The sequence below is a fragment of the Pongo pygmaeus genome, chromosome 3 (assembly GCF_028885625.2).
Source record: "Pongo pygmaeus isolate AG05252 chromosome 3, NHGRI_mPonPyg2-v2.0_pri, whole genome shotgun sequence".
Taxonomy (NCBI): Eukaryota; Metazoa; Chordata; class Mammalia; order Primates; family Hominidae; genus Pongo; species Pongo pygmaeus.
Window position 1 is genome coordinate 35,442,336 of NC_072376.2, and position 13,519 is coordinate 35,455,854.

The 13,519-nt window shown below is 35.5% G+C and overlaps 1 protein-coding gene across 6 annotated transcripts in view; it reads right to left on the reverse strand.

Moving 5' to 3' along the window:
- Positions 1 to 13,519, reverse strand: part of ARAP2 (ArfGAP with RhoGAP domain, ankyrin repeat and PH domain 2) — a 247,505-nt gene that overhangs the window by 88,535 nt on the left and 145,451 nt on the right. For all 6 annotated transcript variants that reach the window (XR_010126032.1, XM_054484483.2, XM_054484485.2 and 3 more), the window contains one exon: positions 5,843 to 5,982. Coding sequence is in view for 5 of the 6 variants with exons in the window: in XM_054484483.2 (XP_054340458.1) it covers positions 5,843 to 5,982 (140 nt within the window). In the remaining variant the exon portion in view is untranslated. The remainder of the gene's footprint in view (positions 1 to 5,842; positions 5,983 to 13,519) is intronic.

Here is a 13,519-nt window from a genome sequence, read left to right on the forward strand (position 1 = left end):
AGAGGAGAGCTATCAGGAATGTATGCAGTATAGGTGACTCCTAGCCACCTGTGTCAGAGGTTAAATCAAATTACAACCAAGGTTTGTGTTCCTTTTAATAATTTTGATTGCTATTCCCTCAGACGCAGTCCCAACTGAGGCAGCAGGGTTGGCTGCAACTCTAGCAGTATGGGGAAGATAGGACTTGCATATAGGAGAATGAGAAGCACTGTGCCTGAACCAGTCTTCATTTACACAGGACATTGATGATTTCATGACTGCCTACATTTTGAAAAACTTTTGGTAATAAGTAGATTGAGAGTCGAGGTAATTGACTGCCCAAGTCACTCTTGGCATGCAGGCTCATTACTTTATACCACAGCCTGTCCAAAGAAACACAAATGATATAATTTGAGAGGAGATCAGCAATTGTAGAAACACATTATTTTCCATTTCAGTTTTGAAACTGAATATTCATAAAGAAGAGCTATATAGATCTTAATGGAAAGTTCTATAAAAGGAAATGTCGTTTGGCAAGATCGCTTTACTGTTGGCTTATTACAACTTTCTCTATCGGTATGTGTAACTTACAGAGAACTTCTCCAAAAACTTCAATATACTAGACTATTATGAAGTCTGAAACGTGTAGCCACTCTATTTCAAAGTGAAGTTTTTAAGTTAGCCAATTAAATGAGCGTGCTTAAAAAATTATTCCTGGCACCTAAAAAGAGTTTGCTTATTGAAGTATAGGCATCTTTTAATGATCCCTTTTACCCATTTGCTTTCTTCACATCATTAATGGTATAATGGTAATATTCTCTGAAACCTCTCTCCTTTTATGTAAATTAAGTCTGAAAACAATTAACATTTTCTGTTCAGGGAAAACTTGCAGAACAAAAGATATCTTTCCCTGTGTATTACCCCAATTTGTCCTTAATGAGTACTCTTAAATTATCTCTAATTAACACAAAGTCACTTTAAATACACTTCTCAATTTGTAATTTTTCCTCCCTTTTAACTAAATCATTTTTAAAATATATACAAGCAAGCATATATTAATGGCAACCACTAAAACAAATGCTAAGTCTTTACTCAAAAAGGTTAGATTTTACTATTGATGATTTACTATAAAATCATTTAAAAAGTTAACATCGCCAATGGCTTCACCATCACTATTAATAGGGACAGATCAGTAACATGAAAAAATAACAAAATGAAATCATGTGCTGAAAATAATCATAGTTTGAGTTTAAAGGAAAAGCATGAATCTCTCATCTGCTTTTCAAAATGTAAAAATTAAAGTATCAGTTGCATTAATCTATTCTGACAGATATGCAAATATAACTTTCAAATGCTTAATAATCAGACAATAATTCCATAACTTGAGGTCACTGTTATTAAAAAATGTGTTCAGTGTCCTTAAAGAGCACTCTTTTCAGAGAAGTTCTTGAGACTATCACTGCCTACCAGGTTATATAAGTTAGCTCAGATTGAGCAAGATGATCCTTTCAAAAAGATACAAATTCTTAAAGCTAAACTTAATCTGTTAAGGGATATGAGACCCTTCATCTCACTTACAAAAACAATGCATCTGTAAAAGTCACTGCATGAACAGCCTTCCTTGTGGCAGATATTAAAGTGTACATCAGCTTGAGAGAAAACACTATAAAAACTGAACTGTTTGCATTTCCTTATTTAAAAATGTTTGATACTATTTAATAAAAGTAAACTTATTCTCTACACATAAAATTCTTTCAGCAAAAACACTAAGGTAATACAAATGTTAAATTTCCTTTGTAAGTTTCTGCACAGAGCCTTTGGAGTCTAATGCCTGGAAATGAATTCTGACTCCATCGCTTACCGTGTATGTGATTTTGGACAAGTTATGTAACGTCTTTGAGAGTCTATTTCTTCATCTGCATAGTGGGAATAAGAGTACCAATTTCGTGGGGGTAACTGTATAGATAAAATGAGATAATCCAAATAAAATGTATGGGACTCTGCTTCGCATAGAGTAGCCACCTGAATGTTAGTTGCTGCTATTATTACTGCACTGTCATTACTACTACCACAAACTACTATATTTGTTTTTAGCAACCTTCTGTTGCTACACAATGAAAAGTGTCAGTTTCTTGACGGGATGAAAAAGTTCAGGTTGATTTCTAAATATGCCAACTGCAAAAGTGATCCTTAACCAACATATTATGTATATGCAAGGAACGTGATTAAAGAAATCAGTCTTTTGAAAATCAAGGTGGGTGGTCCACTGCACAAAACCAAACAAAATTCTAGCAGATTCAGTTCTAGCTGACTAGAATAATAAGCTGTGAAGTCTAGCCTGTATTTTCACAAGCATAAACGTAAAGTTTGTGAACCTTAAAATCTGATGTGTTCCATCACATAACCCCATAATTCTACGAAATCTACTATTCCTCTATGGGTAAAATTGAAGAATGATAATAAATGATAGTAACCACTTGATACCCACACAGACTCCCTTCTGGATATCAAGTGGGGGTTCAAATGCAGTATATAATATGAATCTGTGATAAGGGCTGCAAAATTCAGGCTGTTTTATTAGTCTCCGGCCCAGACATTCCACTGTCCTTGAGGAAAGCAAACATTGGAATGTATACACAGAATACAATGCTACTATGATTTATTCATGCCCACACGGAGGCTCCTCTGCTGGAGGAATACACAGAGAAAGTAATTAAAGCACAGGGAGTGCTCAACAGCAGCCACAGAACAATACAGCCACGGATTTGGAAAGCTGCCTAACAATTCTTTCTTTGGAACATATTAACAGATGTTACAGTCTGGTCTTTCTTTGTGCATCTCCACAACAGAACACAGTGAAGCACCATTCACTTATAAGTGTGCAAGCAATGTTTACCCAAGTGAATTTTATAATTCAATATTTAAAAAGTATTTTCCAGGTCCTGCTGACTTCCATTCTACATTTAAAGTAATTGCCTTGGTACTACTTGAATCTCAAAGAGAGTTGTTGCTGCATACCCCCATGTGACCACCATCCAAAACAGGATAAAGAAGATTTCTATCTAGAAAGTACCCCACTGACCTTTTTCCTTGGCAATTCTGCAGCAAACTCTGTCCCCAACCTAAGCAAACACTTTCTGACTTCTATCACCATAGAATGGTTCTGCCTGTTCTTAGACTTCTTATGAACAGACTTATAGGATACTATTTTGTGTCAAGTTTCTTTGGTTTCCAAGGTTTTAAAAACTCACCAATGTTGTGGCTTGTTTTAATATTCATTTTTGTTGCTTAGTATTCCATTACATGAATAGAATATTTTCCTATTGGTGGACATTTGGAATGCTTCCAGTTACCAGCTTTTATGAATAAATCTGCTTATGAAAATTCTTGTACAAGTGCATTTGTGAATATAATTCACAAATGCTTTGAGTAGAGCTGCTGGATCATGGGGTAGATTATGTTAGTAACTTCATTTGAAAACTGACAAATAGTTTTACAGAGTGATTGTGTGATTTTACCCTTCCACGAACAATTTATGTGGGAGTTCTAATTACTCTACATCATTTTTTAACATTGGGTGTTATCACTGTTAAGATTTTAGTCATACCAAGGAGTGTAAAATAGTGTTTTGTGGTTCTAATTTTAACTTCCTGATTACTAATGATACTGAACACTTTTGGTTCAATGGGTTATTGGCCATTTCTACATCCTCCTTCATGTAATGTCTGTTCTATCCTTGCCAAAATTTTTATTGAACTGTTTTTCTTATTGTTGATTTAGAAGAGCTCTTTATACTCCTGATATGAGTCTTTTCCTGATATATGTTAATTAATACATTTTCTCAATCTGGGACAATTAATACATCTATTAATACATTTTTCTCAATCTGGGACTTGCCTATTCATACTCTTAGTGGTATCTTTGGATGAGCATGCTATTATTATTACATTATATTTATAAAAAGAATTTTCACATATATTATTAGACCACTAGCTTGACTAATAAAGAAGAGAGAATATTTGATAAACACAATCAGAAACAATAAGGGAGATATTACTACTGATCCCATAGAAATATAAACAAACATCAGAGAATATTATGAATACCTCTATGCACATAAACTAGAAAAGCTAGAAGGTACATTCTGGACATTCCTGGCCACATACAGCCTCCCAGACTAAACCAGGAAGAAACTGAATCCCCGAACAGACCAATAACCAGTTCTGAAATTGAAGCAGTAATAAAAAGCCTACCAACCACAAAAATCCCAGGAATCGAAGGGATTCACAGCTGAATTCTACCAGAGGTACAAATAAGATCTGGTACCATTCCTACTGAAACTATTCCAAAAAATTGAGGAGGGACTCCTTCCTAACTCATTCTATGAAGTCAGCATCATCCTGATACCAAAACCTGATAGAGATACAACAAAAAAGAAAACCTCAAGCCAATGTCCTTGATGAAACATCAGTGCAAAAATCCTCAACAAAATACTGGCAAACTGAATTCACCAGCACACCAAAAAGCTTATCCACCACGATCATGGACTAGTATGCATCCATAAAAAAGAATGAGATCATGTCCTTTGCAAGAACATGGATGGAACTGGAGGCCATTATCATTGGCAAACTAACATGGAATAGAAAAACAAACAATGCATGTTCTCACTTACAAGTGGGAGCTAAATGATGAGAACACATGGACACATACAGGGGAACACCCCCCACTGGGGCCTTTTGGTGAGTGGAGGGTAGAGGATCAGAAAAAACAACTAATAAGCACTAGGCTTAATACTTAAGTGATGAAATAATGTGTAAAACCAATCCCCATGACTCAAGTTTACCTATCTAACAAATTTTCACTTGCACTCCTGAACTTAAAAACCAAAAAAAATTTCAACAAATTAAAGAAAAATGCTGTTAACCTGTTGCAGTCTTATAAAAACCAAATCCCTGGAGGTGGCGCCTGTGAACATATTTGTTTTGCTTTTTTTATCCTAATGCTTTTTCAAAATTGCAGTGTATATATAATACATATATAAAAAGTACACAAAACATACATATTTAGCTCAATGAATTTTAATAAAGTGAACATACTGGTGTAACCTGCACCCAGAGAATATTTAAAAAATCATATATTATTTTTTAAGCATTAAAACAACCTGACAAGCAGAACTCATACTATCTTAAATTATGGATTCGGATACTGAGGTTGAGAGGTTAAGTTACTTATTCATGTAACCAGCTCTTCACAGAGATGAGATTTTCTGATGTTAAGTTCAATATTTTTATAGCTACATCATTTAACTACTCCCTCTTTTATATCTCTAATTCTCTTATCCACTCTACAATTATTTAGTAAGATCTTTTAGGGAACTAAATTACAGGGAATATATCAATAAGATTACACTAATACATATGAAATTAAAAATGAGTCAATTCATTCAACTGTATAGGAGAGATACTAAAAAGATTTATTTTAACTTTTGGGTTTGGTCATTTTATTGCCCCTTTTATTAATTTCCAGTAGCTAATCTGAAGCCTTTTATTTTAGGGTATCACACATTCTCTATTAATTTTATTGACTGAGATGTTGATTTATAACACATATTAGACTTTTCTTCAGGGCTTAAGTCATTCACTGTCCTACAAAATCTGAGGTGCCTAAAAAGGCCTTATAAAATTCTTCACTGTGTTACTGACTGTATTAATATCTTATACCAGAGGCTGAAGGAAATCATCAGCTTACCATGCATTTTATATACTACAGGCAGTGACTTCCAAGAGAGATGGCTGACAGTAGCATAAAATACGAATGTTAATACCCACACAAATAAAAATGTATGCATGTTCAAATACTATACCTTCACATCCTTGTAAAGAAAGAGAAACCCATCTCGTAAAACAAAATACCGGTCTTGAAACTTATTTCCAGATAGCATTTTGGATGGTTCTTCTTTGATTTTCAAGATTCCTTCTTTGATGCTTCCCAGTGTACTCCGGTCTGTAAAGTACAACATTACGTTTGTGAGTTGGGTACATTTTTACTTATTTGAAACACAGTACCAAACATTTCTGTATTGTCAGTTTTAATAATGTAAAATAAGAACTTGTTTACCACCACTAAAGTCTAAGGTGAACTTCTGGGAATACCATGTGTCTGAAGTATTGCTGTTTATCACGTATGGGCCTGCCTTGACTGTTCAAGTAGCCACAGGCTAGAAACCACACAAAATGTGGTTTGTATGGGTTGAGAGGTGCTATAAGTGTAAAGTTTCTACTACATTTTAAAGACTTTATATGGAAAAAAATATATATCGGCTGGGTGCAGTGGCTCACACCTGTAATCCTAGCACTTTGGGAGGCTGAGGCGGGTGGATTATCTGAGGTCAGGAGTTCGAGACCAGCCTAGCCACATGGGGAAACCCCGTCTCTACTAAAAATACAAAAATTAGCCATGCGTGGTGGCATGTGCCTGTAGTCCCAGCCACTGGAGGAGGTTGAGGCAGGTGAATCGCTTGAACCCGGGAGGCAGAGGTTGCAGTGAGCTGAGATCGTGCCATTGCACTCCAGCCTGGGTAACAGAGTGAGACTCTGTCTCAAAGAAAATAATAAAAAAAGAATATATCACAATTTTTAAAATATTAAGTACATATTGAAATGTATTTTGGATATTGGATATGTGATATTAAATAAAACATACTGGTAATTTTACCTATTTCTTTTTACTTTTTTCTAATGTGGCTACTATACAATTTATAATTACATATATGGCTTATATTATATTTCTTTTGAACCCCACTGGTATAAACAATGCAAATATGCAGATAAAAAAGGAAACACCTTTAAGAATTCTGACTCAAATCCACAAATTTTTAAGGCATTAAAGAAATTTTTATAAATGTGAAACAGGCAAGGGTAAGAAAGGCAAAACTGCTAAGGTAGAACATTTACCCATCAATGATAGACTGAATAAAGAAAATACAGTACATTTACATCATGGAGTATTATGTGGCCATAAAAAGGAACAAGATCATGTCATTTGCAGGGACATGATGGAGCTGGAGGCCATTATCCTTAGCAAACTAATGCAGGAAGAGAAAACCAAGTGCCACCTGTGCTCACTTATAAGTGGGAGCTAAATGATGAGAACACGTGGACACATAGAGGGGAACAACACACACTGGGGCCTATTGGAGGGTGGAGGGTGGGGGGAAGGAGAGAATCAGGAAAAGTATCTGATAGGTACTAGGCTTAATATCTGGGTGATGAAATAATCTGCACAACACACCCCCATGACCCAAGTTTACCTATGTAACAAACCCGCACATGTACCCCTGAACTTAAAAGTTATTTTTTTAAAAAAAGAAATAACAGGAGAAAACAGAACTGATTTGAGAAATAACATATTTGAAAAATTAAATCTAAACATGCAAAAATTGCTACAATTTATTGATTACCTATTAGACACCCACGAATTATATATGCTCTCTAATAATAACACCAAAAAATTGTGATTATCATGTTCATTTTACACATGATAATACTAAGGCTTAGAAAGGTTAAGCAGATTTCTCAAGGCTGCAGAGCTAACTTAAGGAGATTAAAACTCAACTTTAAAAAAAAAAATTGTGTTTTGGATTCAGGAGTACATGTGCATGTTTGTTACAAGGGTGTGTAACGCTGAGGTTTGGGGTTCCATTGATTAAGTCACCCAGATAGTAAACATAGCACCTGATAGAAAGTTTTTTCAGCCATTATCCTCCTCCTTCCTTTTGGAGTCCCCAGTGTCTACTGTTTCCGTATTCATATCTGTGTGGACCCAAGGTTTAGCTCTCACCTGTAAGTCAGAACATAAGATATTTGATAAAACCCCAATTCTAAATGCATGTTCTTTTCTAGACATTGCTGCCTCAGAGAAGAAACTGAGGAATTTTACAATAATTGAGTCCAAGTTTAAACCTAACATATCACTAGAGAGAACCCCTCACATTTCCATAATATCCTTTTCCTACTATTATGATGGGTCTAATGGACATTGACTAATAAGCCAGAATTCCCTCCAGTTTGGTTTACACATTATTTTTGTAGCTCAGAGATTGGCAAATTATGGCTGCAGGCCAAATCCAATCCTCTGCTTATTTTTATATGGCCCATGAGCTAAGAATAATTTTTACATCTTTAAACGGTTGAGAAAAATTTCTCAAAAGTTTGATGACACACGAAAATTACATGAAATTCAAATTTTAGTCCTATAAAAATAAAGTTTTATTGGAATGCAGCCTCACATCATGTCTGCGAACATGATACAGGGACAGAGCTGAGTAGTTGTTTCAGAGACCTTATGGCTTACAAAACCTATAACATTAACTCTAGGCCTTTTACGGAAAAAAGCTTGTTGACTCTCACTTCTCAAGAATAGCCTTAAGGGAAACTCCTCTCCACCAAGAACCTGTTCAATCTCTTTGCCTTTAGTTCAGTAGTTTCTTTATTCATTCTTCCATCAAAAAAGTACTTTTTCTTACTATCAAGCTTTGTGTTAGGCACTGTGGTAGAGGGACAAATAAAATTATAGAATTCCCAGGAACACAAAGGAAAGGGAAAAGGCAAAGGATATTTCAGAAAGACAGAATATGTGAAGGCATGAAGTGATAACATAATGGTAATAATCTGAGCACCCTTTAGTGAACAACTCATATAATCACCTCTAGTGTTTGTGGAGCATGAGGCAAGCACTGTGCTAGCCCTTTCCATGAATGCCTCATTAAAGGCTCAGAATCACACTTTCAGGTAGACTAATCACAATTAATATAATTTTATAGATGTAGAAACAGGTTTGATATAATTATGAAACTTATCCAAGGCACACAGCTAAAGAGTGCTGTCATCAGAATTCAAAGTCAGGTCCACCTAGCTAGACTGGGAAGGTGCTTTCACAGGTATTTAAAGATCAAAAATACCTAACAAAATGTTTGTGATTAAAATCCATTTTTGATGATGTGTGATGTATAAAGACATGTCAGATTCATCTGTTTTTGGATTAATTTGTATTGACAGGGGCATCAGAAACTGAGATATTCTTTCCTTCCCAGGAAAACTCTGGCTTATATCAGAAAAGCTCCCCTCCTTTGTCCCACAATTTTCTGCCCATGGCCCAGTCCTTGCAGGGTGGAAGAAGAGGAGGCAGAGCCACCAGCCATAGATGTTGTTCTATAGTTTGAATGCATGCCCTAAATTTTCCACTTAAATTGTTATAATGATTCATCTTTTTCTCCTTATTTTTACATTTTATTTTTAGCATGTTCTAAATGGCTAAATGTGTTTCTGGGATTCCTACTCTGTGACATTCAAGTTAGATAAATTTTGATCTGGTTTTACAAGCCAGAAAATAAGATTCAGAGAATTATAATGACCTGCCCAAATACATAAAAATTAGTAAGTGATAGAAAAGGGGATTGAAGACTAGCAGAAATAAATATAAAGCAAAACCAAAAAGCACAATACACTTTGTGCTCCCATGCACTGTAATTTTTTGTAGCTTATGAATAAAAGGCTCTGTGCAAAAAAGGGTAGATCCTTTAACAGTAATTGTATTTCGTGTGTAAAACTGACAATGTGCCTCACGTAGAAATCATTTCAACTAATTTTTGTGACACAAAAACACTTTTTTGTGAGAACATCAAATTTGTATGTGCTTTTTATCATGCACAAATTTGTCAGTATATCTCCAGTCTAAAACTTTCCCCTGAAATCCAGATACATATTCAACTGCTTACTTGAGAACTGAAGAACAATAAAAAGAAAGAGAAACCTCAAGCCAAATAGCCATGATATGGTCATTATGCTGTCAGCTTCTGCTTTTCCTGTAAAATAAGAGTAATGACACCTATCTTGAAGGATTGTTGTGGGCCTTACGTAGGATAACGTACACACAGGATGTATGGCAGAACACTGTATCAGGTCTATCAGTCTAATACCTTCCTGGTATTAAGGTGATAGAACTTTAAATATCCATGCATCATTTCTAAAATTTACAAAATAAAAACTTTAGAAAAAAAATTAGTCTTTCTGGGCACGGTGGCTCACATCTGTAATCTCAGCACTTTGGGAGGCTGGGGCAGGTGGATCATCTGAGGTCAGGAGCTTGAGACCAGCCTGGCTAACAAAGTGAAACCCTATCTCTACTAAAAATACAAAAAATTAGCCAGGCATGGTGGTGTGCGGCTATAGTACCAGCTACTCAGGAGGCTGAGGCACGAGAATCATCTGAACCTGAGAGGCGGAGGTTGAAGTGAGTCTAGATTGTGCCACTGTATTCCAGTCTGGGTGGCAGAGTGACACTCCGTCTCAAAAAAAAAAGAAAAAGAAAAAAATAGTCTTAAACCCAACAACCCTTAATCTGTTTGGGGAAAACATTTACTAATGCAGCAAATAATACACAAATGTTCACACTTAAAATTAGCATAAGAGAACAAAAGTTAAAAATACAAATAGTTCCTTACAACTCAAATATATGAGCATGGAATGACCACCTGGATGCACAAGTGCCCAGGATTAATCACATTACTGATCCTAACCATGAATAAACATATATAACAAACCCGATAGTTTTCATGATACACATACGGACCTCAGACAGTATTTTATTGATCACACTGTCATACTAATAGGTTCTTTTAGGTACTTTGTGACTTTTAAATAATTACTGAAAAATATACTGCTAAAATTTGTCTTCTGGTACAATGCCTTAATATTCAATTCCACAGAGAAATACTGTAAAGGATTTTTATAGCTAACAAGTATAGTAAGCAATTTGCTAAACATTGTATGGACTTGGTCATACAGCTGATTTAGAACAAGAGAGTCAAGAAAGGCATCTATAATGCCTTGTTGACTTACAAATAGGTATTTTTAAAAGCAAGTTATAATCAAGTTGTGAAATATAGATATTTAAATTGCTTAAGTCAGTAAAATCCATTCACACCTTCTGACAGTACTTTTCATTTACATTTTTGTTCAAATTAATAAACCTTTCCATTTTTACCAAGAAATAAGCCTATGTCTGGTATTAAAGTAAACAACTCATAGTCATAAAAAAAACAGACTTAGGGGAAACTATTGTTTAAATTTTAAATATCGTTTAAATAGTAACATTCACTTTAACAATCATTGTATGTGATTGAGCATATTGAGTATAAACCTTAGGGTGCACCCTATTAATGGACTCAGGATGAAAGTTTTGAAAGGAATATATGCTAAGGATGAGGGAAGAACAAAAAATACTTTGAAATTTGAAGCTCTATGATAAATATTATGATTTAAAAGACTTTCTAAAAGCTCTCACAACCAAACTCCTATCTGTTCCCAAGATGTTAAAATAAGTAGAAAGCCACCAATTAAAGGCCAAAATAAAGCTACACACTTTGGGGTACACTGTGTGTAACTCTATATGTTACAAAATGAAGGTCATGAATTGAATGGCTTCCAGTAATTCATTCTTCCAAACTGTTCAGGTACTGGTTGGACTCTCAACTTTGGGGTACTTCACTCATATTTTTTACTCCCTTGACCTCTTGCTAGACAGAAAGCTCCCTTGCTACTAGGGAAAACCATCTATTGTTTTCGTGTGAGTATAACAGGTTTGAAAGTTTAATGCACTCCCCAAAGCACTAAATTCTCCCAGAGATAAATCCTGGGATGCACATTAATAGGTACTATTTCATTTACTACCTTTTGATCTTTCATTCCAATCAAATTACACTATAATGTTACCTCTACTGAATCATAAAACCCTCCCCTATTCTTGGTAGTTGCTAGGATGAGAAAGGGTAGGTTGCAGTTTATTGAAAGATCTTTAGAATTAAAACTGTGGGTAAGAAAACAAACATGTATTGTAAGTTATATTGAGCTATCAACTTGTTATTAATTTAGAAAAGCTCTTAAAAGTCACACGTAGGAAACAAAGCAGAATGGCCAAATTTATTTAAGCAGAACAGACATATCATGTAACCAGGCAATGAAACTGAAAAGCTCGCACCTCCAAAAAAAAGTTTTTCTAAGCCATTCGAAAACTTCAATTTTTTAGTACAAAAGCAGTTATCTCCTAACCACCAGCCCCAAATCCCAATAGAATAATTGATAGGTGGAGGAAGCTGGGGTTGAGGGGAAGAGGAGAGAGAAACACACACCCAGGAATGGCATTTCTCAGATATATATCCCCCCCTTTACCCTCCATGTCCAGGCAGCTAGCAATCAATCATTATTCTTTCAGCAATTCTCTTTGGGATTCAATTCCACTTCATTCCCATTGTTATCACCCTACACACTTCCTTTTCTCTCTAATCCTTGGATTTCAGAATTCTCTAACTCCGTGTCCTACCTTCCTAATGCTCCAACACACAACTGCAGATTCTTGTTATGAAAACACGTCTTCATCATTTTATAAAAGCCCTGTCCAGAGCCCTACTTTTCTAATGATTAAAGCCTTACCTTCCTAAAGTCAAAAGCCTACACTCCTCTTCTGACTTTTAAAACATGAAATAAATGGACAACCCCTATACCTCTCTGTAAATTATTAAACTAAAATATAATATTTAAGTTCAATTGATAATAATACACTATTTGGAAAACCAATACTTGTCTTTGTGGTATGACTCAAGTTAATCACTTGATTGATCTTGAGAGAAATCCTGTTTTCTTTGATTCTGTACAAATTCGATTCCTACTTCTGGACCTAACTCATCCATGAAGATTCTTCCAGCTACTTCAGTCCATATTTTTTCTCTCATGCCACTAAACTCCAAGATCTAATATCACCCTTGAATTCATGAAACATCATATTTGCTTCATTATTTAACTCTTTTTTTATTTATCAACGTTTAAACTCTGGGGTACATGTGCAGGATGTGCAGATTTGTTACATAGTAAACATGTGCCATGGTGGTTTGCTGCACAGATCAACCCATCTCCTAGGTATTAATGTAAGTACCCAATAGCTGTTCTTCCTGATGTGTTCCCTCCCCCTACCCTACCCTCCCCACGGACAGTCCCTGGCGTGTGTTGTTCCCCACCCCATGTGTCCATATGTTCTCATCATTCGGCTCCCACTTACAAGCGAGAACATGCGGTGTCTGGTTTTCTGTTCCTGTGTTAGTTTGCCGAGGATAACAACTTCCAGCTCCATCTGTGTCCCTACAATGGACATGATCTCATTCCTTTTTATAGCTGCATAGTATTCCATGGTGTATATGTACCACATTTTCTTTATCCAGTCTATTGTTGATGAGCATTTGGGTTAATTCCATACATTTGCTATTGCCAACACTGTATTTTGAAAGAAAATATTTCTACTTCTTGAAGGGCATGGGCCTTATCTACAGTGCTGGGTTGACCTGGCTACAAGAAATCCACAGAAATGATAATCTAATAGTTACTCCCATTACAATATGGTACGCCTGTCATACAAGCTATAAAGGGAGAGAAAATTCACTTTTATTTGAGCTACTCTTTACTTCTCTGAGGCTTCCCTGGTTTGTGACAAA